Raw genomic sequence first — 25,946 nt, forward strand, 5'->3', positions numbered from 1 at the left:
GAAGAGGCAAAGGACAATGTTGTCAGCACCTCACACAAAGCATAGCATTACTGGACTCGAGTCAAAGCAGAGGTGGGAACATAGGGTCTTTTAGACACTGGGGTGCAACTCCCATCAGCCCTTGCCAGCACAGCCAAATGTGGAGCATTATAGGAACTGAATTGCATCAACATCCATGGTAGGAATTAGAGCCTGTGTTCCCCATTCCTGTTGTAAAGCAATGGGACCTAGCTATAAAACAACAACAACAACAACAACAACAATCTCAATCTGGCCTAACGGCAAATCAGACCATGATGTTCCCTAGGACAGTGGAAAATAGGAATAATCTTTGCCTATGAGAAATTATGACCTAGCTGCTCTTCAGAGGCCATCAACATTTGTAAGTGAATGAGTCGAGTTGTGAATGGACTGCAATCCTCAACACGTGTAGAGATTGGTAAGCTGTTGAGTAAACAAGCATAGGGTGGGCCTGTTTTTATATAATGTACATGGAGCCTCACTGTAGAAATGTGATCCCACAGCACTATTGCTTCGCATTACATCTCATAGTCGTTTGGCTAATATTTGCAAAATGTTTTTGCTGGGAAAAAACAACTCTCATGTCTTTCACAAACTGGGCACTCCCACACCTAAGCTGACCATGTGCCCCAAAGCACCTTTGGTGGCTTTCAGCGTTATACGATTTTAATGGAATTGTAGTCACTCGTACGGGGGGAGGGGGGATGCAACGAATACCGAGATAAAAAGAGAGAACAGGGGCGGAGTCCGGCCGGGGCGCGCTGTGAGATGGGCACCTGGCCGGAGAGGATGCTTCACTTGCTTATCTTGCCGGCTTCTTGCCACTACCGCCCCTCCACAAGCCACACCCCTCCTCTCAGCAGACGGCCTGGAGGCGGTGCAGCCGAGCAGCCATTTTGTGGTGCTGCTCGGTCGCTGGCGCTGGGCTCAGCGTGGGGAGCGGGCCCTGAGTGGCGAGTTAGTTTCTAACCCCTTTTTCCCGTACAGGCCCCTCGGTAAGAGCTTAGCGTTTCCCCGGCTGGTCTTCCGGCTCGCTGGGGAATGAGAGGGAGGCCGAGCACGTCCGGCTTGGCTGCGAGCGGAGCGTGTTCCACACAAAGGCGGGAGGGCGGGAATTAGGCCCGAGGGGCTCCGGAGCCCGGTTGGCTTCTTGGATCTCGATTCATAGCTTGGGGTCGGTAGGTACGGAGGGTAAAAAGGACGTTCAGAGGCACTGAGGCGTTTTAAGTCCTGGCGTGCAGGGTTGTGTGGCTGCACTTGGGCGACGGTGCTGGTTCGGGGCGGTGAAGAGCCGCCTTTGGCCCCGTGGGTTTATCACCCCCTTTCTTTTTGGGGGGGTAGGTGAGTATCAGTGGCTCCTTCCGTAGGTGGCCTTACGAAACTGGGGTTCCCCGAAAATATCCCCCGGTCTAATGGTGCTGTTCGGCCCGGCGAGATAAAGGCTGCCTCGTTGTAAGGGATGGGGGCAAATTGAAGCTGAGCTGCTAATATAAAACAAAATGGCCTTGGCTGCGGGAATTTCTCCATCGACCAGAGCTGCTACAATACGCCGGATTTCTGTGGCATTCAAGTCGAATACAGTTTCGTCCATGCGCGGATTCGAAGTGATATTGGACTTAATGTGAAAAACACGATTGTGATTTTTCGACACTTTGGAATTGATCTATCTAGCGTCATTTTTCCACAAGTTTTTTTTGTTTGTTTTGTTTGTGTGTGTGCGTTTTTAAATTGTGGGTGGTCTTAAAGAGCACATCTGACAAAATGGCAGTCATGATGTAAGTGCGAGACGTGAAGTTTCTGGCCCCTTCCTGGGTGTAAAAATTAAACCCGCGGTGAGAGATGATACGTGTGAAAGAAACTAGTCTTGGTGTCCCGCTGGCCTCGAAGATTCTAAGGAGAATATTTGGTTAAATCTTGGCTGCGTTGTTCAGAGTTTATGCTGGTTCTTTAATAATCCTAGATGAATGCTTTTTATTGAAATAGGTATAGCCATAAGGTTACATAATATCTATACTCTGTGGAGAGGTGAGGATCTGATTTACTGTATACATTGATAATTGTGAACGCTGGCTGCAAAATGGAGCTGTATTGTTTACTGTATTTTGCTGGCTGATTTTTTTGTTTTGAAGATTGACAAATTCAAGGATACGTGCTTTTGGAACAATAGAATTCTTTGTTTGAGTTAACGTATTTGTTCAGCCAAATGCATAGGAAAATGGAAGGAATGAAATTTACTGACTATAGAATCATTAAGCCTCTACATAGGTACAGTACGAAGTACTTAAAATTGGAAAGAAGTAATGGTTGTTTTGAGTTTTATTTATTAGAAAATGCTTGAGTTTAGTTTTGTTTTAGGTTTTGCTTTTCAGCAGTGAATTACTTTGAGTTTTTACTTCCATCCTGTTCCCTAGCTACTGGATAAACACATTAAGCTTGCAGTTTTAATACTACCCATTTGAAAGAAATCACCGAGAAATTTTTTAGTGTCGAGATGTTTGCACTTTAGAATGTTCTGTTTACCTCGTGAATGAAAATAAGGGGGTTGCCTAGTTTTCATAGGATATTACTTCTAAAGTTTTGAAATATACAATATTTGGAAGAGAGTCTTGGAAAGAGTACTTATTTGGCAATATGAGACTGATTGAACCCAGGAACAAATGAACATGGCAGAATTCCTCAGCCTGTCCAGTAATAGGCTTTCGGATGGTCCAGTGCTTAACATGTTTGGAACAATGCATGCAGTGTAAATGACAGAAAACAGAACTGTGGTAAAGACTTGAACAAGTTGATAGACTCTTGTGCTCAATAGAAATGCCAAAAAGAGACTAGTTTTGGAAAACTTTCTGTGTTAGCATGGCTTGCAGTGTATTTTCTATTTGGATGACCTTTGAGTGTTACATAGAAACTGAAAATAAGCTCTGCAATTGTACAAATACATTCACCAGGTTAGTTGTATTCAACTAAGCAAGTTTTGAAAGATTTGAGGTCCTGGTGAAGTGTAGCCTATACCAATGCATTATGTGTGACTCAGAATATGCAATAGCTTTTTATTGTAAAGGGTTTTCTGAAATTGCCTAGTTAGAAAGCCAGTAAGGAAATGTATGTTTTGGATTTTATGGGTAGTTCTTTAATATTCATTGTTTGGGTGTGCAGGTGAATACTTGGGCAGTCTGTTTTTTAATTTTAATTTTTTTATTTTTGTGGTATTGGTATTAGAGACTACTTGACAAGCTTTTATTTTGATAAATGATTAGACAACTCTTGTGGTCAGCAAAAATTTTACTTTGAAAAATTAAGCATAAATAACAGATATCAGTTATTTGTAACACTAGCTGTCAAGTCACACATAAGACTTGTACTTAATGCAGTATTCCATGTTTCTGTTTCCTTTCTTTAAATGGGAATTATGTTCAGGCTTTGCAGATACAGATTGTCAGATAATGTTAGAATTTTGTGTGTATTCATGCACTAGTATGCACATACTTTTTGAATGTTGGACATATTTTCATTGTGAAATACTGTTTTGAGTCCATGCTTTGAGAGTTGGATTGTTCCTGTTTGAAACTTGTATTGGATTGCAGTTTGTCTTTTGTAGTGTTGAAACTACAAAATGAAGTTACAGAATTCTCATAATGTGACAGTTGAATAGAAGAAAAAAGAGAAGAAGGTGTGCTGTACAGTTGAGTTTAAAGTAGCTTCAGCAAATGTGGCTGAAAGTATTTTGTGTTGGTTTCTTAAATTATTTACATGTATTTGAAGATGTAATTTTAGAAAAATTGTGTTGTTCAAAATGATTACTTCAAGTCGTCTTCATGGGGGGAATAAATGCACCCTCTTTCTGAAACCAGTATTGATAAATTATTTATCTGAAGTGAGAATGCAAATTTGAGAGGTTACATGTGTGCAATGAAGTTATATGTTCTGGCTTTTAGACTATATTCTCATGTTGGGTATATCTTGATTAAAAATAAACATTAACCGTTGTTATCAAAATGTGGACTAGTATGAGAGATCAACAAATGTCTATTTTATCCCCTCTCAAACTTGTGGTTGCTATGTGCTGGAGTGCCTTTATGATGGTCTTGACCCCAAACTTTCATAATACACAGTTCATTGTGGACTGTTAACTTTGGTTGTGTGCTACCAACATTGATTTTTGCCTCCATTTATTCTTTATTGCAGTCTAAAAGTTGGTTTTAATTGGTTGCCCACAGGATTGACTTGGCTTCTGCTACTTGTTAAGGAAAAAAACACATCCCCTTGCAGGTAAGATATTCTGAAGATATATTTATGCTTGGGTAATTCAAGTACTTTTGAAGATAAATTCCAGAATTTGAATTAGTTTTAAAAGTTTATAGCTTTAAAGCTATATAAAGATTTTAGTTTTTCTTTCAAGGCCCAGTTGTGAAAATTTTTACAAATACATTTGCAGACAGAATTCTTTAAGATGGGTATCTTAGTATTCTGCTGTTTCTAAAAATACACATGCATGAACATATAGTGGGATGTTCATATAGTTACTAAAATCTTGACTTTAGCTGTGAAGAGTTTTAAACAGTTTTTAATCAGTTATACCGTGGTCTATTCTGTACTGTCTAGCTGGCATTTGTAAGCGAAATACTCTACCAAATTGTTTTTGGTGCTAGGATTAATTTTTGTTTTAATAAGGACTTTTTGGACTTTGTTTAGCAAAAGAACTACCAAACACACTTTTCTGTTGATTAGGATCACTATTAATTAAGGGAGATATTTGAACCTTAGGTTGTTTAATTCAGCAAGAGCAGATTCAGGTATTTATATATTACTACCTCCTTAACATCTTTTAAATATTCCATGCTTATTGTATCTGTGGCCTGTTTGTTCTGGAGGACTGTTACTGTTCTGCTCTGTCTCTTATGCAACTTTAAAAAGCTGTAGATGGTTGTGCATGTTCAATCATTGACCTGGTTCACACATAACACTAGCCCATGGTTTATTTTATTCTTTGTTTGCTGCCCTACTCAAGATTTGTCTGACAGACATTTTAACAAACTGCACTTTGTTTCTTCTGTGCCTGGGTTGATTGTTTCCCTCGTCCTTTGCCGGTTCCTTCCTTATATCCTGGATGCCTGTAGTTCTAGCACACAGAACAGCTGGGGGATCCACTCCCACTACTCCTGTAGCTTGGCAAAATAACCCATAAACAATGCACAGTTCTCGGTATATAAGTAGTGGCAACTTACAGTTTAAACAACCAAGAAGTCACACCCAATGTGAAACCATGGATTCCTGTTTTGAGTTGTTTGTGGTTAAGAAACCATAATTTGTTAGCACAGCAACCCAGAACTCAACAATCCACGGGTATACAAACAATGGGATAACATTATGTGTAAACTGGGTCATTCTGTCTCATTTACAAAGGAACATTCCAGATGACTTGGCATTTTAAATAATTTTTTCAAGCTAGCCTGTTCTATAATATGAAAGAACTATGGTCTTGGAGATCATAACTATTTTTTAAAATCCCCTTGAATCTTCTATCTAAAGATTAATCAGAGTAGCTATAAAAATATAAAGCATCAGTAAATGCAGGCTAATATAAAACAAAGCACAGCATAATAGTTAGAACGTCAGTAAAGAGGACTGAAGACTTGTAGAAATAAAACAGTTTTCACCATCTATGTGAAAGCAAGTTAAAATGGAACCCAGTATGCCTCTCTCATGATGGCTTTACAAAGTCTTGCCACCATATTTGGCCATCTTTCCTCTTGCAGTGAAGCATGGAGCTGGGCCTGTGATGCCTATTTTAATGTTTGAATTGGCTCATAATACATTCTTAACAACTGTGATTAAAAGGGTTCCACCATCCACACTGATGCATCTCAAATCTACCTATGGTTGCAGAGAAAGTTCTGGATGTAGACTGGTATTGCTTTCTGAAATTGAATTTGCATTACAAGTTACTGTTTGAAAATGAGTTAACTCATAGAAATGTCTCATTGTTCGTGCAATATCAGAACATTAAGGTATATGCCTTAGTATATTTTTATGTAGATCAGATCATTCTTTTCAATCCTGGGACCCACCTTTTAGACGGCCAATTGTAATTTTTATAATATCATTACATGAAGATAATGCTGCTGCTGTAAGTCACCTTAGGATCACCCAGCTTGTTTGTTCATATACTACTCAGAGCCAATAGGAATAAGGCAGTATATCAATATTAAGATAAATAAAATAAAAATAATTGAAGACAAGTTGATTGTGGAATATATAATATGGCGACTTCAGGGACAAAACTGACAGTTTTATGGTGGGTCTTAAAGCTACAACTTAATAACCAGTTGATTATTCAAAAGCTGGACTAGTTCATCTGTTCAGTGGATGGCAGTTGAATTTTTAACACCCTGGATAACATTGCTTATGACCTTTTTATAAGTATGGACAGAACAGTGTTAGCCTTTGTATTATAATTGACTAAGAATTGAATTCTATTGCATAGACTTGTATGTTTTTGCTACTCATATTACAAGCGTGCATTTAATTGGTTCCTCTACCAAATAAATGTTTTAAAGCTCATGTTTGTTGCTGTTTGAAGACATTCCCAGCCCCAAACATATTAATGTTTCATTGCTAGAAAGTATCCTATTTATAGCAGGCAGATTTCTGATTAATTAGTGCAGTAGCAGGTACTAGTTACTAGTCTTTTTATAGATGCATATGAGAGTACTTCAGTACTTTCAACATGTGAAGCAAACTATATATTTATGTAAATAAAAATACACTCCTTGTTTAACAATCATGCAATGCTATTCACCTTGAATTACTACAATTTATTACAAAATCTGGCTTTGGAGAAATGTAAGTAGCTCACACACATTGTTATACTGATTTTGGATTCTTGCGATACTGAATAGTGAGCTGAAATTTGAGTAATGCTCAGTCTGACAAATCTTAGATTCACACACAACTTTTCTCCTGTTAGTCATTTGGAGATATTGTTGCTCACTGATACTTATTGGCTCATCTGAAAGGTGGCATCTGTATGTTTCAGGCCAGTTTTAATTCAAAAACAAATCAAAATTCCCTTTGTAATGAAGAATGAATGCAGTGGGCAGAATCCACCACTTCCAGTGTACTAGCAGGACCACTGCTAGCATAATGGGAAGCTGGCGGATCCTTCAGAAAACAGAAGTAAGTGGAAAAAACAGTTTCCAAAATGGTTCAGGTCAGTAGAACTTGCAGAACAGAGATCTGTTCTACTCCTGAGATAAACATTTATAGTGTTTCTGACGTTGTTTTAGAAAATCCTAGTGATGGGTCCTGTCAGGGAAATAGATAATAGTGGGTATGAAGAGGCAGTATAGGAGACAACATAGTAAAAATAGCACAACAGGCCACCAAAACATTTCAGTTTTACCAGCCTCACATGCAGTTCAATCAATAACTAGTGTCAAATTCAAGATTTAATCAGTCTGTATCTATATTCTAGTGCTGGCTAAATGAGAAGAAAGGTCACATAGCATAGAAAGTATCTAGCTTGGACAGTTTTGGTAATTTGACATGATAGGTTTAAAAAAAACCCCTCTGGTGTGCAAGTTGATACATATAAGAAATATCCTTCCTATCTATAGTTACTTTCTACCTTGCCATTGCAACCAATAACATGATCATATTTCTATGAACAAGTTCTTCCAGTTCATAAGAATGACACAGAGTCTACTAGTCTAGCCTCTACATCAGTAATGTTTGTTTTTTAAATGCCATGAAATACAGTGATACCACATTTTCACCTTATGTACTGTATAGCACCAAATATATCCCAGCCTCTCCAGCATCTGTTTGCAGGGCTACAAAGCATTCTGTATATTTTCATAACATAATTCATGGATGACTTTGAACCTTCCTCTTTAGATTTAGCAAGAATTTTTAAAAGAAGGTTTAAACCAAAATCAGTTTCAGGATTCTGGGAACCAAGCCATATCAATTTCCTGACTTGCTTTATAATGAGAAAATTATCTTTGCCTGTAAATCTTAAGTGAAAGAGCACTGAGCATCCTCCATACAATTTTTTGGTTCATTGTTTCAGCTTAATTTTGGTTTATAGTTATCTCTGCAACCATAAGGAGACTTCAGTGAGTTTCACACTGAATCACTTGTTTTTTTCAAAAATTCTTTTACTTGAAAAACAATTTTGCAAGCTCTTGTATGGCCTTAATAGATCAATTCTGTAACCAAGTTTCATGTAAAGTTGTAAAAGTATTTTCTTTCTTTAAAACAGTTGAAGGAAAATTGGGGTGGTGCTTCTTGTTAAACATTTAATATTTTACAAATTGCTTTCCTGTTGACATTCCTTTTCCTAACTAGTCCATTGTTTTTAATCTATGCATGTATGTAACATTAATATATAAGTGGATCAAGGACACACGTGGTTGCATTCTAACACTGTCTGGAACAGAAACATAATAGTTTTGCAAGGGTTTGTGGAGGTGCATCTAGGAAGTACAGTGTTTTCCATCCAAACACTAAGCCAGATGCTCTGGCTTATATGAAGGAACTGGGAATCTTTAAAAGCTGCACAGTAGAAAGATATTTTAATGGAAAAGGTGCAAAACAGACTGCAAATATTCCAGGTATCTTGCTTCCTAGAATAGTGAATTTGATGCAGAGGAATTTTGAAATAGGTATAAATTATTGTATAGGGCTGAAGTATAGGATGTTTTTATTTATTACTACATTTATATCACACCTGTTTTCCTGTTATAAGGAACCCAGAGTGGCTTATATGGCCTTCCTCCTCCACTTATTCTCCCATCAGTCCTGTGATCTAGGACAAGCTAAGAGGCAGTGACTGGTACAAAGTTACACATGGTAGAATGGAGAGTAGAACTCAGATCTCCCAGGTTCCAGTCCAAGACAGTAATCATTATGCTATATTGGCTCTTGATTTAACCTTGATAGAATGTTCTAAAACATGTCTGTCTCTAAAATTTTCTAGCCCTGATCTAAATGCAGGCATTTTGTTTCTGCAACGTGAATTATATTAAAACTTTTCATGGGCCTTGGTAGTTATAGGCGGCCTATAAATACACGTATAAATATTGAAAGCACTAACTAAAAGTTCTCTTAAAGGATTTCTCTTGGCCGTCTTGATTTCTGCATTGGTTCTTGACTGGATTCATGTTAAAACATGCTTCATACTGCAGTTTACTGGAAAGATTCGTACAGTCTTGCCTCTGAATGCCACAATATATTTACACTTTATCAGCCATATTCAAGATCTTCAGGAACATTTAAACATAATAGTGTCTAGGTTAAGCAAATGGTGTCATAAATAGTCTCACCTAGCCGTTGCCTTTTCTCATCTGCAGGTGTGTGTGTTTCTGCGCAGCATGGCTGTGGTCATCCGCTTACAAGGTCTCCCAATTGTGGCGGGGACTATGGACATTCGCCACTTCTTCTCTGGATTGACCATTCCTGATGGGGGCGTGCATATTGTAGGGGGTGAGCTGGGTGAGGCTTTCATCGTCTTTGCCACTGATGAAGATGCAAGGCTTGGTATGATGCGCACAGGTGGTACCATTAAAGGGTCCAAAGTAACACTGTTGCTAAGCAGTAAAACTGAAATGCAAAATATGATTGAACTCAGTCGCAGGCGTTTCGAAACTGCAAATCTAGATATGCCACCAGCAAATGCTAGCAGATCTGGGCCACCACCCAGTTCTGGAATAAGTAGCAGGGTGACTCTTCCCACCACTGTTCCTAATTTTAACAGCCCCTCTCCTAGTGTAGTAACTGCAACTACTTCTGTTCATGAAAGCAACAAAAATATACCAACTTTCTCCACTGCTAGTATGGGAACTGCACCTCCCAATCTGGGTGCTACTTTTGGAAGCCCCACATTTAGCTCTACTATACCTAGTACAGCATCCCCAATGAACACTGTACCACCTCCACCAATACCACCTATCCCAGCTCTGCCATCATTACCCCCAATGCCTTCTATTCCTCCCATACCTGTCCCACCTCCTGTACCAACATTGCCTCCTGTTCCTCCTGTTCCCCCAATTCCTCCTGTTCCTCCTGTACCACCTATGACACCTCTGCCTCCTTTATCTGGAATGCCTCCTATGAATCCCCCACCTGTAGCCCCTCTGCCTGCTGGAATGAATGGGTCTGGAGCGGCAATGAATCTGAGCACTAACTTGAACCCAATTTTCATGAGTCCCATGAATGCTATTCAGATAAGTTCGCAAAGTAGTGTGAAATCACTTCCTATCAATCCAGATGACTTGTATGTTAGTGTCCATGGAATGCCATTTTCAGCAACAGAATCTGATATCAAAGACTTCTTCCATGGACTCCGCATAGATGCAGTGCACATACTGAAAGATCATGTAGGACGAAATAATGGAAATGGATTAGTTAAGTTCTGTTCTCCTCAAGATACATTTGAAGCCTTGAAACGGAACAGGATGTTGATGATTCAGCGCTATGTTGAAGTTAGTCCTGCAACAGAGAGACAGTGGGTGTCTGCAGGAGGCCATATAACATTCAAGCAAACTATTGGGCCTTCTGGACAAAATCATCCTTCTCCTCAGACTCTCTCTATGTCCAAATCTCCTAATGGTCAGAAAAGATCAAGATCGAGATCTCCACATGATCAGGGATTCTGTGTTTATTTAAAAGGTCTTCCCTTTGAATCTGAGAACAAACATGTAATAGACTTTTTTAAAAAGCTAGATATTGTTGAAGACAGTATTTACATAGCTTATGGACCCAATGGGAAAGCACTTGGTGAAGGTTTTGTTGAGTTCAGAAATGAAACTGATTATAAAGCTGCTCTATGTCATCATAAGCAGTACATAGGAAATCGCTTTATTCAAGTCCATCCCATAACTAAAAAAGCTATGTTAGAAAAAATAGAGATGATCCGGAAAAGACTGCAGAATTTCAGCTATGATCAACGCGAGATCATGATGAATACGGAAGGGGAGACAGGCCCTTCTAAGCTATGTGCACATATATCCAATATCCCCTACAACATTACCAAAATGGAGATCCTTCAGTTTCTAGAGGGGCTGGCAGTGGAAGAGAACTCTGTACAGATTCTTGTTGATACTAATGGGCAAGGCTTAGGACAAGCATTGGTCCAGTTCAAAACTGAAGAAGATGCTCGTAAGTCAGAGCGCCTACATCGAAAGAAACTGAATGGGAGAGATGTTGTGCTAAAGTTGATTTCCCTTGAAGAAATGAGAGAAATTGAGAGAAATCCTCCTTCCCAAGGGAAAAAAATGTTGAAAATGCCATTGCAAGGGAATACAACAATACCAGGAGTTCAGAATGCTGCTGGGGATGAGCAGTCTTTCATAACTAGTAATGCAAAAGATGGAAGCAGTGGTCCTCCTTTTCATTTTCCTGGTAATTTCAGTGGGTCGAATGCATTTGGTCCTCCTCTTCCACCTCCAGGAATAGCGGGAGGTGGCTTTGGTGATACCAGGCCAGGAATGCCTTCTATTGGAAGTAGTGGTTTGCCTGGCCTGCCTGGTTCAGGAATTGATGTTCCAGGGTTTGGAGGTGGACCTAGTAATTTAACTGGGCCATCAGGTTTTGGAGGGGGCCCTCAGAACTTTGGAAATGGCCCTGGTAATTTAACTGGGCCTCCTAGCTTTGGTAGTGGACCTCCAGGTCTTGCTGGTGGGCTTGGGCACCTAAGTGGACCTCCAGGGTTTGGACCTGGACCTGGAAACTTACATATTGCTGGGCCACCTGGGTTTGGAGCTGGCTCTGGAAAGCCAGGGCCAACTGTTATTAAAGTTCAGAATATGCCCTTTACTGTATCAGTGGATGAAATTTTGGATTTCTTCTATGGTTACCAAGTAATCCCAGGTTCAGTGTGCTTAAAATACAATGAGAAAGGTATGCCCACAGGTGAAGCAATGGTTGCATTTGAGTCTCGTGATGAAGCAATGGCAGCTGTTGTTGATCTGAATGACAGACCAATAGGCTCAAGAAAAGTCAAACTTGTTCTAGGGTAGTTGGTGTATAACATGTTTGTAGAATAGATACTAGTGCGGTGATTTATGCATTCAGACTGTTTTATAGTTGCTCCTGGTTAGAATCTATACATCGTTCAAACTGCAAATTTGTGTTGATAAGCCTGAGAACACTGGGCTGTTTATAGAACAGTCACTGCAATGGTGAATGTGCAGTTGTTCTACTGGTAAAAATACGTGGAGAAGAAGAATTCTCAACAATAGAAGACGTTTGCTAATTTGACCATGAAATGTTCATCAAGGAGTCTAGATTGGTTTTATGAAATTTTGAATGAGGAAAATTTTCATGATGAAGTTAGTGATCTTGTAGTGGGTGCTATAGCAAGCCATTGTAAAATAGAAAGTAGCTCTTCCTACAGTTAGTTACAAGCTGGCTGAATTTATTTGTTTACACAAGTAATGTTTTTTTCTTTTAAAATCCTAACTTTACTTTGCAACTGAATAAAGTCTAAGTATACCCAGATTGTTTATGTACCTTTTCTTGCAAAGAAACTTAGTGTATGGACAGTGAAATTATGCACATAGATAAACATTTAGGCAGTTTTCCTATATACAAACAGAACAATCTGTAAAATTCCAGCTTTTCGTGGAATAATTTTAGTTTTTATTGCAACTGATTGTATAGAATAAGATTTTTTGCCACAAGTGCAGGTACCCTTGTTTGTTCTGCATCTTTACTCACTGTATACTTAAAATTCATGGAGGTGCCATATGACGCCACAATTTGAAAACAATGTTTGATTAAATGGAATTGTTAGGATTGTATGTTACAGTTGGGATAGGATGCTCATCACTTGGTTTTTGTACATTTGTATATGTTGTGTATTCTTTTGAACCACACTCTAATGGAACCTCTTGGTTTAATAAGTGAACCTAAGGAACTGATGCGAAGTGTTAATGTTAGCAATCATTTATTTGTGTTACTATGACTCCATAAAATCTTGTGAATTCTTAACTGTGGATCACTTAAGAAATTAAAACATTGAAAACATGTCCCAACATACCTTGAGTTCCTAATGTCTTTCCAATAGCTTACATTGTTCAATTTCAAATTCTTTGTAGAAATCTTGCTTTTTTCAGTAGCGCTCTCGTAGGAAAGAAATGATGCAGTGATATAGAAAATCAAAGATTTTTTTTTTACTATTATCAGTTGTCTGAAAAATCCCCTGCAAATCACTGTATTTTAAACAATTTACACGCTATTCTGTTCCTAGTTAAAGAAAAAAAAAAACGGTTCAATTGAGTTGTGTACGATCGAATATTTGAAGTGCACATCCTGGGATAATGTAGAAATTCAAGTGGCAACCTTTCTATTCATCCAGGGTGTAAGATGGATGTAAAACTGTTGAATGATACATCATGAGAGGATTTTGCAGTACAGTAATTATTTGAAGGACTGTGTGAAGGTGTTGGAATGAAGAGGTGGCTGTATTACACATTTTTGTAATTCATGGATATGAAACTGTTTTGACAGGAACTGAGATGGTGCACTCCTGAAAAATGACATGATTGTACTACACTGTTAAAATTATTAAGTCTTCTGTTAATAAAACTGTCTTTATGAAGTTTCATGCTATCTATTTTTAATTGTCTGGTGTATTTTAACAGCAGACTTTTTCTGTTGAAAGGCGAATAAAAAGTGTTTTGGGGAAAATGAACTGAATAGGAGATGCATTTTCTACTTTTTTAAAAGTTTCTGTAATTATTGGATAGTCTGAAATATTTCAATTTGAGTATTGTGTCTGTCTTATAAGAATAAAAATGTTGTGTTGGGTTGAGATTGGCCTTCTGTGAACAGAAGGGCTCATTTCGTTAACAAGAGGCACTGGGATCCAGCAGGGGCTCCCTACTGAAGTCAAGAAGGGAGACTTCAATTCTCCCTTTCCTTTGCAACACCCTGAGTTGCCTCTTGTGCTGTTCCAGAGGTTCCCCATCCCTCCAGAGCAGCTTTTCCAGAGACACTAGGGAGAGCAGGAGAAAGGAGGAATCACAAAGTTTGCCTCCTTGCCCTTTTCTTCTAGCATAAGGGGAATTCTTCAAAGTGTGGCTCTGGATCTGAATCACTGCGAAAGAAATCATGGTTGGCTGAAAAGCAAGAAAATTGTATGTGGCATATTCATTTAGTAATATATTTAAATCTTGGAATAATTTCCAGCATTGTTTTCCTTGTCGTGAAATGCAATTAAAGTCCTAGTTTCTGGGCCTTCTTTCTCATCTAATGATTGGGTACATCTTGTTTCTCTTGGTGCTTGAGCTGGGATGGCTAGCATACCTCTGAAAATACTGATGGTGCTAGGATACCCTTGTATACATGTTCCTCCAGATTGTTCTGCAGATGGTTGTTGGAAATCTCATTTCTATACTGTATGTTCCAGAGCATTGCAATGATGTACACTAGTAAATTGTTTATTAAAATATGTTCATTTAGTGAATACATCTTTTCTAAAAATGTACCTTTTGGAGCTTGCCATGGTGGCTGTATATTCACGTCTTAATAGACTATAGTGTATATTGATAGAATCCCCAGATGTTATTAAGGTAGGGTAGGTGCACACAATATTTTAGTAAACCTTGGTCATTTGTTGGGGTGGGGGGATGGTATAGTGGCTGAAATGAATTTTGGAATGTGTTTTGACATTCTAAAGAAAGGAAAATGACATCTTGGAAAATTCTGCAAGCCAGCAGTGGGTTGGGCCCATTAAATCACTTCTGGAAAGATTTTTTCACCCCTTTTCCCTACTGGGTTAGACAGTCTTTGAGAATGTGTGGGGTTCTGTGTAGATGCTGTGGGAAATTGCCAGAAACCCCAGAACCTGCCTTTCACAAGCAGAAGTGCTTTCATCTTGTGCTAGAGTCCTGTTTGGATCTAATCCAATGACTAGAACAAACTTAATTTCCCCATTCCTGTTGATTTTATTATAGGTCTCTAAAGTTGCAGTCCTGTGGAGTTGTGGCATACTGGGAGTTGTGGGTATTTCCCCCCCCCTAAAATTTGCACCCCACAACTACATCCTGTGTATGCTTACTTGGAAGTACATGCTTTTTTGGCAATGGGATTTACTTCAGAGTAATACAGACTTGCATAAGATTGCACTGTTTAGTATGATTTTCTTTTGGTTTGTCATTAACTGCCTTGGAAACTTTTTGGTTGAAAGGCAAATGGTGATCTTTAAATAACTAAAAATTATCCCATCTTTTTGGTCTAAAGGAGCACAAAGGGAACAGAATACCTATGTAGAGGTTCTCACAAACTATCTTGATAGCCAGGTTCCACAGAAGTGGCTAGATCAAATAGCTTTGTTAGCTGCTAGATTATTAATGCAAATTTACAGGGCAATGCTTTGTCCCCAACAGAAACTTCTGAGTGACCTTAGGGTGTAGTGGATCTCATATTTCAGATGATAAGATCCAGTTATGACTCTGGTATGCCCTCAAGCCCTTCCTAAAAAGGCTCTTTGATGGTTTCTTCAGACATTAAGTTTGCAGTCTTAGTTAAGGAAGATTCTATGGATCTTCCAAATTCAAGGTCTGTCAACCCTTGTCCTTGCTCACAGCTAAGGAAGCAAGTCAGATGAGTCAGAGGCCTATTGAGAAAAAAAATCATGAGGATAGAGGGGTTAAAAAAGCCCCATTCCTCCATACACCCTATCTGCAAGAACCCAGCAGGGCGCCCCATAAGGGCCCCAACACTGAAGACTTTCTTTGCATAGTTGATACTCAGTTGCGTCCTTATTAATATTCTTAAGGTATTAGACACTAAGGTAGTAATACCCTTAAGTTATTAGAGAGTACTAGGAATGCTCTGCATTTAAAACACTGGACTTCATTGAGTACATTGGATCAGGGTGCCAATGACCTTTAATTAAAAGTATGCGTAGCCTGCAGCACTGGGAACATTTGAGGAAACAACTGGAGCAGCTACTCTTAATTTGTTGTAATTAGAAGTATTGCACAAGGTATAGTGAGTCTTGTTATTCTTAACACATGTCTGAATAATGCAACATTTCACTGATGGGCCTTAATAGTATGAAATGAATATACTTCTAGTACAATTTTGTAAATTTTGATTAAGATTTCATTAACTGCCATTCTATTTTTAAAAAGTGTCCAAGGTGAGATGCAGGAAAAATGTATACTGTTATTCAGTGTGTGGTTTTACAAAACAGTACTTGAAAGACCATGAGGAGGTTATAGATTAAATTCAAACACAGAGAAAACAGTGAGAAAAGCAAGATTGAGGGTAACATGATGCATCTCTTACATGCAGTTATAAATATTTAGGCTTGGTTTTATTTAGAAGCAAGGGAAGCTTCACGGATGTGGGTTTTGAAGAGAGATTTGAAGTAATAGCACACACAATAATAAAGGGGACAAAGGGAAGAGTTATTTAAATAAGATTACAAGTAGCTCAGGTGATTGAACTGAAATGAATATATCAAGATATAAATTTAGTAATTTGCAGTAATCAGTATTCAAGATGATGTTTGAGTTCTATTATTAATGCTTTTTTCCAAATTAAGCATGCTGTGCCCATTGTTGAGACACTTTACTGCTCTAAATGCAACACTTTTAATGGTATTAAGTATGTTTAGACATGGCTGGCCAGGAAATGCTGCGAGTTGTAGGGGGTGCATGGGGTTGCACCCAATGTACATAAAATGATTTTTGATAGAAAATATACTTGATTGGTTGAAACCAAGTACTCCCAGTTTTCAAAGAAATAACATACTGTCTTAAGAAATAAACCTGCTTCTTCATCACCTTGATCCACTTAAGGATTTCTATTTTGTAAGTGGGCTTTTGCATAAGTGCCAGTTATTGCATCAGGTACCAAGAAGTAAATAATACATCAAAATGCATATTATTTGCATATTTATCCAAATTAGGATACAGTCTTTTCAGTACTTTTAATGGGACATGTATTCTTTATGCAAATAAGCATTTGAACAACTAGTCCAGAATAAAAAAGCATGATTAGATTTGGAACAGGATGTACGTACACACTGATAGGAAATATTTTAGATCAATAATCCATAGAACAATCCTTGAACTTGTTCTAAAGCTGTGATGAATGGGTCATAACTTTTTAAAACTAAAATTCAGTATGCAGCTGAATAAGCTGTATAATACTATACACTTATCTCTTCAGGAAGGTAAATCCAAGTATACCCAGGGAGGAAAACAGATTTTTGCATTCAGATGTTGCTTTGAGAGGACAGTAGGTTTTAGAAAATATTGGATCTGGAAAATGCATACTACCTTGATCATAAAGTTGTGGCAGCACCAAGAAAAGCTGCTTTTGCTTTTGTCTAAGTAGTAAACTTAACACCCTGTACCACTTTAAAGTTGGATCTAACCCTCATATGTTGAACGTATTTTGTTATGCCGTAGGACTTCCCTGTCCCCTCCTCCCACAGTGGTCTCCTTTCATATGCCCTAAATTGCTGTGCAGTGGGGGAGCACAGGGGGTCTGCAATTGGAAGAGGAAATTGATTCTGCCAGTGGTTCCTTTCTGCTAGCAGTATGACTCCACTGGATTAAACTCTAGTTTTGGAAGTTTCTGCGCATTTTAAACAGCATGTTTTTAATGCACAAAGTAGCAACGAGTGGAAACTTCTTGGCTAAATTCAGCCCTGTTGAGAAGTGCAAACTGGTTCCTGCTTGTCAGCATAGAAGCAGAACTGTGGAGAGAACAAAATGTGTAGCTATAGGGCATGACAGGCTACTTCTAGATCTGCATCTTGTGTTTGTATTTGATAAAATGTCCCTCCAGTAAAACTAGATGCTAACAGCATCAAATACTTAGCTGCTGGTCTATGATGCTTATGAGACCTTAGTTTGCCTTTGTACTGCAAAACTGATCAGAAATGGAGGTGCCAAGCTTTTGAATTTGTGATCTTACTGTTTTTGCTCCCCCTCCCCCAGTGCTTGTACAAAAGTATGAATACTTGTACTTTCTCATGTTGAAAAATAGCTGTATATTTCTGCCTTTTAAAAATCTGCATTTGAAATTGTCTGTGGCCTATATAAATCATTATACTTCTAATTATCTGCTTCTACTAGTTGTGATAAAGGATAGGGAGCTATGTAGAACACAGGAGCACTACTCCAGTGCTAATCATACTTAACGAGCATGAACTGTTGAACATACTTCCATAACCTTAAGAGCAGTCTGGACTTCATGAAAAGTCAGAATCCTAAATTAACACTGGTATCTTCTGTGTTCGTGTAATATTGTACCATAAAGACAGCTTTGGGATTTTAGTTACTATATTTTTGTCCAACTTGCTCAAGTTATGATGCATGGACTATCCTATTATATTTTCACAAACAGCATTGTAAGGTAGATTGTGCTGTGATACAAGCAACTGCCCAGTGGTCAGATCTAATAGCTTCATGGCTTAGTGAGGATTTAAACCTGTACTCCTTATTCCACATCTCATTTTAGTATGAGAATGTGTCATCCAACATTCACCTATTTACAAATAAAACTAGGGAATTAGCTATTTTTGGTAGAAAACAAAATTTACTTGAATAAATGAAAAACTACAGTTAAAAGTAACTTCCTTGGAAACTTTTGTCCTTTGTTTAGTGATTTACTGGTTCTTGTCTATTTTGAAGTTTTCAACTTAGCTTTTGTAGTATTAAGTTTATTTAGAATAAGTTATTTGGCAACTGATGATTAGAAGGTTAATGTATTAGATATTATTTAGCTTACAGTTACATCAATACATTGGTCTCAACAAAAAACGTCAAAAATGAGAGATCATTTTAGAATGTTTCACACAAATTATAGAATTCTATTAAACTTCTCAGTATAATGGAACTTTTGCACCCAACTAATGGCTTTTTAAGGGCCACAATTGTATATTGTCCTTCGGAGAGGTATGCTATTCTTGCTTGAATTTTTCTGACATGTAAGTTATTGCATTCATTACATAAACCTATAGGCTTAGCATGGGTTGGGGGGCACTTGGGTCTGAGATTTGGAAATTATAATTGACAACCAATTAAAATCTAATTCAGACTACAAAATAGGGTAAAATACATTGTATAATTTGAAAACTACAGTAAACACAGGAGACTTCCTTTACCACAGGAGTCTGTTTGCCATACTTAATCTGTTGAACATGCCACTGGAAAATGGAGGTATGGTATTGGCTTGGCAGAATATAGGCATGATGTTTTAAAACTAACAAATCCAGAAGATAACATCCCTTTGAATATTAGCTACATTAAGGTAGGTAAAACATCTGTCTACATGCTTGGTAGTTTGCATGTTTTACTTTCTTAGATTAGTTACTAATTTTCTAACAAACCATATTTGTTCATTTCTATGGTAAGTGTATGGTAAATTATTTTAAAATTTACTGCCCATTGATGTTGGTTAGAATCTTTTTATATGATTTCTGCAAGGGCAGTTGCAATCTGCTAAACCTGCTTCAAGATGACTGGAATAGATGGTAACAGCAGATTTGAACTGCCTGGACTTGATACTAATAGGCTATATCTAGCATTACACAAGTGGACTTTCATGTTTGCAACAAGTGTTTCCTTCTCTTTTTCTACCACCTTGGCTCTACCTAGCCTCCAGAGCAGATTTAGGAAGTATGAGAGATTTCTGGTAATTGTCATTGATACTACTGTAGAATCAGTTCTGGTTTTTGTTAAGTTGGTATGTAGATACAGCTGCCTTGTAAAGTGTATTAAAAATAACGCATCATAAAGTGCAACAAGATGAAGAAATGTAGCTTCCCCCGTACCCCACATTGTTATGTGTTTGTTTTCTTGAACATTTTTCGTAGATGTCAAGCCCTGTTTTTACCTCAAATTGTTGCCTTCATCTAAGAAACTGGCACATTATTAAATGTTGTTTTAAAGAAAGGCAAAAAGGACAAAAGTAGAGACAGTGCTGTCACAATTTTATAATCCTCCTGCAAGCAAACAGCAAGGGACATGAAATTAAAACTGGAAATGCTCTGAGCTTCAAGTTGCCTGGTTCAAAAACTGTTGGAGTTAGTTCCTAGGAATCTGGAGTATTTTTGTGTCAATTCTGTGCTGATTGACTCGTAGGAGTTTGAAGAAATGGTTTGTTCTTTCTTTTAGCTCAGTAGCTTACATAGCATCCACCTACCCATACAATTATCAGTTCACCTTTGTGTAGTTTCAGTAATGCTGAGGCCTCAGTTGAAGTGTTAGAAACCCAGGATTTGCATGCTCCTGTGCAGTTAAATCTTTCAGAGTAATATGTGGGTAAATGTACAATCAAATGAAATTATTGAATGCTGATTAAAAATGCAGTGCTTTTGGCAAAACTATTCAAGGAGAGATATGAATAATTGCATATAAATTATATGCTTTAAAAACAAAATACTGTTTTGCATTTTATTTGTGACTTGGGGACCATTGGATTAGAATAGCCATTCGATACAGAGAAAGTTGCAAACAAATTTATGCAGGTAACAAATGCTGGCAAAGACTTCTACAGATTTTTTCAGTCTCAAAAATATGGGGATATTTTTGGAATGCCTGATTTTGATATAAGATGGGAACAACTGTTTTTTCAGGAACTGTAAAACACTGGTAGAAATTGCAAGTTTGTTGCCTGCCTTCCACAACAACTCTACATATGTAGCAGTCATGGAATTGCGGGGCGGGAGGAGGCAGGGATCCTAGCAGAGTGGGATTGGATGCATTTCACACACAACAAAGTCTGCAAAGGTCGTTGCTTCAGGTTCAGAATCAGAACTAGAAGAAGAGGTGGAATTGGAATGCTTAGCTGAAATACTAAGGCTAACTGACCCAGTGATAAGACAGGTGACTTGAGGAGAACCAGGAATGTGAAATTAAAACTGGAATTGCTCTAGACTTCAAGTTGCCTGGTCCAGAAACTTGGTGCTATTTTCTAGGAATCTGGAGCCATTTTATTTCAATTTTGTGCAGGACTGGCTCCTAGGAGTTTGAAGAAATTGTTGTTTGTTCTTCCTTTAGCTCAATCAGCATCTTCTAGAGCTCCCTTAATACATGTTATTTGTAACTTGTTACCAGTTTCATTAGAATAGCCATTTGATATAGTGAAGGTTGAAAACAAATGTGTGCAGTTGCCAAGGGTTGGACATCTCCCTAGTTGAATGAAGCTATATTGGCTGACACACCTGCTAAAGTGCCTCTGAGAAGAGGAGTCAGTCCAGTTCATTCCTCTGAGAAGCAGTCTGCTAAACTTCCCTGGCTGCAGACTGCATGCACTGCAAAGCTCTGGGCTAGTTAAGGAAGTTGTTCCTGCAGACAACCATCACATGAATTTACGTAAAATTAGTGTGCTTAACAAACAACACAATTCCCGGCCTACATATTCCCGGGGTCCCCTTAGTATGCAGTGTTCTCTTGGTATGCCTACCAACATTCAGTTGTCAGTGCTGAGATGCAGATGGATGAACAAATGCACATCCTCTTGTATTATCCTCTAAGCAATGCTGGACTTTTCTAATAAGGAAATTGCAGGAACTGAGAGGTAGCCACTCGGTTAATAAAAGACTGAGCAGTTGCATGTGGCTAGGATTCAGAGAAGTACAAGTTTGCTTCTGCTTAACATAAGCGTTTCAGCTTTTCCATCCTTCTGCATCTTTCTGAGCCTCAAGTGTATAAGGGCCTACTGCGGCGGAATAAATTCAGCAGCTCACATTTATCCTGTATTTGCACAGGAAGACTGTGTGAATTGGGATCCAAGACTGATGTTTCTAGGCATTGTTGAAAAGAGCAGCTTCCAAAAATTATCTGTTGATCATTGTCAGTTATGCTTTAAGTGACAGGTGAATCTTATGCAAGTCGATTAATTTTTGTGTTCAGATGGTGTCTATGAATCATTTCATGTGCTTGGTTGTATCCAGGGTTAGACTATATCAAGTTTCATTTACTTCAATGAGTCTAACATTAGATTGGTCTGCATGCAAGAGAGAGAGATGTTAAAGATTACTGGTTTTTCTCTTCAAGAGGCTGATTTGCAAATCGTGAATATCAAATAAGAATCTAAATTAAGCAGCAGTCACTTTTCACAATTAAGCGATGTGCTTGTTATCTTCACAAATTGAAACTGAAGAGGTAACGAAAGTATGTCTTTCCTAGCTTGTTGGTTTTTGTAGACTAAAAATTGCCTGATCAGCAGTCTCTGATGAGCATTGCGGCGATACAGAACAGATGTTTATCAGAGATGCTTCATTTGTGTAGTGACAAACATTGGTTCTATTTATGTGTGCTTCATCACACATGCTGTTAGGTTTGAGTGTACATTGTTTTAGGCATTCGTTAACATGGAACATGCAAAATGGTTCTCAACAGTATTGAGTACTCAATTTGATTGCTTTTTGATGACTTTTTACTTTAGGCTATCTTAGGAACATACATTTATTTTGGAAATAGCCTCAACACTAATTCTTTCACTGATACATTGCAAAAAAAAAGATGAACACAACTTTAAAAAGTATTATACTGACGGAGTGGGGGGGGGGTAAGAATGGGATGCCTTAGGGCATGTATAGTTAGTCCTTGCCTACTCAGTATTTTATCAAAGGAAGGATAGAATTTTTGGTTGGATTGTTGCATTTGCTGTTTACTCTGCATCTGTAATATCCTACACAAAGGGCCCATTGGCAAGTAACAGTTTTGTCTTGGACATGGGTATTTCACTTGCTAGATAACATTTCTGTGTTCTGTGCTACTCTTCATTATTTGTAGTTGCCGTAGTGCGTGGTTTACACAGTAATCCTTTTCTAAATGAAGTGCAGTGGAGTTAAGGGACAATTAAGGGAGACATCCACACCCTGCTGCTACCTGGTAGGTAGAAGTAAAGGTATCAATTTCTGCCACTGCTTTAATTCTAGAGCAGGAATAACCAGTGCTGTATGTTCCAGCATCATCCAAATCTTAGGTACTGAATAGTTATCCCTAAGGAAGTATAAATACTTAAATGGTAGGGACAAAAATTACTATTCTAGGTATGGTAATAAAGTTATGCCCCAAGCATGTAATTTCTCTTCACAAAGGAAATGGATCAGCCATATGTCTCTGGACTCACTGACATGTACATTTAGTCTGTTTTCATTGTGGTTAAACTGCCCTCCTCACTTAGATCCAGATATTTAACAAGTCTAATTGCAAAGCAAGAGCATTTTCCTTTTGGGAGTTGTTTGCAACCTATTACTGACAGTGTTGCAATGAACTGTCATCATCATTACATTCACTCTGCAGTTTTGAATTAAAAGGCTGCCACTGAGCCCCAGTTCATGGAAAATCATGCTAGACTCAGAGATGATGTGGTTTGGCACTCTAATCAAGCAACAGAGTTTAGAGGATTAACTGAAATATAAATCCTTGTGAATTCAAGCCAAGAAGGAGGCTAGTGCATACAAACAGATGCCAAGCTCTCATTTTAAACACAGCTGAAGTTTTCGTACCCGGCTGAAAACAATCCCCCCCCCCCCCCCCCGTAAGTAACATTTCTTTTTAACCTGCCAGGCAATTTGGAATCAAAATTATCTAGGACTCTACTATCCATTGCCGATTGTGCTTGAATGCTATATCTGCATTAGAAATGGCATCCTTTTTATTGGCTGTACAGTCAGATGGCATAAACATGTGCTGGTTATGCAGTTAATAACAGCTTTGTGATGGACTGATTTGTAAGAAATAAACATTCAGCTTCCAAGCCAAGCCTGTCTCTGGCAACTTTCTCATATAGAAGACAAGTTACCTACTTCCAAGCAATACAATGACGTTTGAGCTATATGAACTACCTTGGTGGCTGTGCAAAGAAAAGATCCAAAAATCCCTTTGCCTCTTGAATAATAGAGGATACTGAAATGCTCAGAGTTATGCAAACAAATATATATACTCTATGAAGTGTGCTTTTTATATCCAATACTAAAGGAATTACACAACGATGAGAATAACAGAACATTAGAAAAAGGAAAGAGCCTTCAGTCCAGCCACTGCCGGTATAAGGTGTTATGTATTATTGGTAGGATAATGATGGAAAAGGTTGTGTGTTCTCTGTGTTGCAATGCAGAAGGCAGTGGGCATCCCCAAATCAGCAGTTTGCAGTGTGTGAATAGCACAATGAATTCGAGTCTCATCATGTGCATTTGTATCAGGTCTCTCACAGTCCACTGAAGTATGCCTGTCTCTACTGAAATAGGACAAAAAGTTGGAAAGCATTTTACAATATTATAGTCAGCATAAAAAGCTTTTAATGCTACATATGACTAGACAGATCCTAATAATAAAAGCACAATTGAAGTAAAAGGCATCTTTCAGAAAAACAAAAAACAGCTGTTAGACTGGAAGGAAGCATTCATCTTGTCAAGAAACTTTAACAACGTCACAGGCTTTAACAGAAACAGTACATTTTAAGAACTGTGGGAAGGTGAAAATTAAATTATCAATTTTGTGTTCCTGCTTTAACAGAAGTTGTAAGGAGGAGATAGTACTCTATTATTTATGAAGCATTTTAGATTCAGTTGTTAATTTATCAGTAATCATTAGGACAAAGTAACATTCACTTCTAAGCTAAGAAAATTAAGATTTCCGACCTGCTACAGTTGGATATATATAGTAGGTATAATATAACTCCCCTATTAGCCAGTGTAATCCCAGCATTAGGAAGATGCTAATATAAACTCAGTTTAAGGGGTATACACAATGCTAAAGCATAATAGTACCTGTAGCATTGTGCTTAAGTACTTCAGCACAATGAAAACTGAACAATATGGATTTAGATTGGAGAGCACAACTTTTTTGGTATTTTAAACACATTTGGTACATCTGAGAAAATGTGGGCATCACCACAAAATGCCTTCCAAGACAGTTTTGGCTAGTAACAGAAGGCAACCTGCCCAGTTGACTTCATACAAGGAACAAGTGGGATCTTAGTTATGACACACTAAGCAAATCCTATAAACCTCCTATTTTCAGTACCCTTTCCTCTTTCTCTTGGTGGCTGGCTGCACTGCAGAGGAAAGTATGGATCAATAAGTGCCTGTTTGCATTTCTTAAGAATTCCATGTAGCCCAAAGGCATTCATGGAAATTGAAGATGAGAATAGTGGAAGTGATTGCTTAGAAGTTATTACAGTTGCCAATAAGAAAATGTGGTACTCTTTAAAAAAGAAGAAAATAATAAATTGGGTCAGGCATAGTGGACCCGGCAGGCAACAAGTTGCTTGAACACTGTAGCAAAAAAAAAAAAAAAAAAAAAAAAAATCTAACACCGGACAGCAGCATAATGGGGAAATGTAATTGACATGCAGACTTAATGGATTTAGCCATTACCACTTGCATTTTGTGAATTATATATTACAACATGGAATAAGCACAAGTTACAAACTCATAAGTGGATAGAAAATAATAGCATTTCTAAATCTTAAGTAGCTCATCAAGTTCTCAGTGACTCAGTTTAAAGCATGAAAAGGGGATTATCAGTGACTTGAACCACATCCCATTTAAAAGAGGGCTGAGCAACTTATGGCCCTGCAGTTGCTGTGGCTTGCAGGTACTATCAGCCCTAGTCAGGATATCCAATGACAAGGGATCGTGAGAATTGTAGGCCTAAGTATCCGGCAGCCCACAAATTGCCCACCCCAAATATAAATTATTAGAATCTGGGAGAGAAGAAAACTTGATGAACAGTATGTCCTTAACATTATTCACAACAAAGGAAAAAATAAAAGTGCATATTAGGTTCCAGAAAGTTTAGAAAAAATGATGAAAGCCACTAGGTAAGGATTTGAGGGAATAAAAGTTGCTTAAGTTGTATTCTTACACTTTAAAGGGAGGGGGGTGTGATTAGCAAGGACTAGATAGATAGATAGATAGATAAACTTTATTATGGTCAAAGACC

At 38.1% G+C, this 25,946-nt stretch overlaps 1 protein-coding gene across 5 annotated transcripts in view; it reads left to right on the forward strand.

Moving 5' to 3' along the window:
- Nucleotides 1-896: 896 nt before the first annotated feature.
- LOC123032032 (RNA-binding protein 12-like) overlaps nucleotides 897-25,946 on the forward strand; it is a 58,036-nt gene continuing 32,986 nt past the window's right edge. Inside the window, exons 1-3 of one of the 5 annotated variants that reach the window (XM_044447650.1) lie at nucleotides 897-1,016; nucleotides 4,204-4,287; nucleotides 9,372-12,026. In XM_044447650.1, the coding sequence (XP_044303585.1) occupies nucleotides 9,393-12,026 (2,634 nt within the window). In that variant the 5' untranslated portion in view covers nucleotides 897-1,016; nucleotides 4,204-4,287; nucleotides 9,372-9,392. Of the gene's footprint in view, nucleotides 1,017-4,203; nucleotides 4,288-9,371; nucleotides 12,027-25,946 lie in introns of those variants that run through there. The other 4 variants (XM_044447648.1, XM_044447647.1, XM_044447649.1 and 1 more) reach the window with 4 other exon arrangements.

Source organism: Varanus komodoensis, unplaced genomic scaffold, assembly GCF_004798865.1.
Source record: "Varanus komodoensis strain SLA01 unplaced genomic scaffold, ASM479886v1 scaffold52, whole genome shotgun sequence".
Classification (NCBI taxonomy): Eukaryota; Metazoa; Chordata; class Lepidosauria; order Squamata; family Varanidae; genus Varanus; species Varanus komodoensis.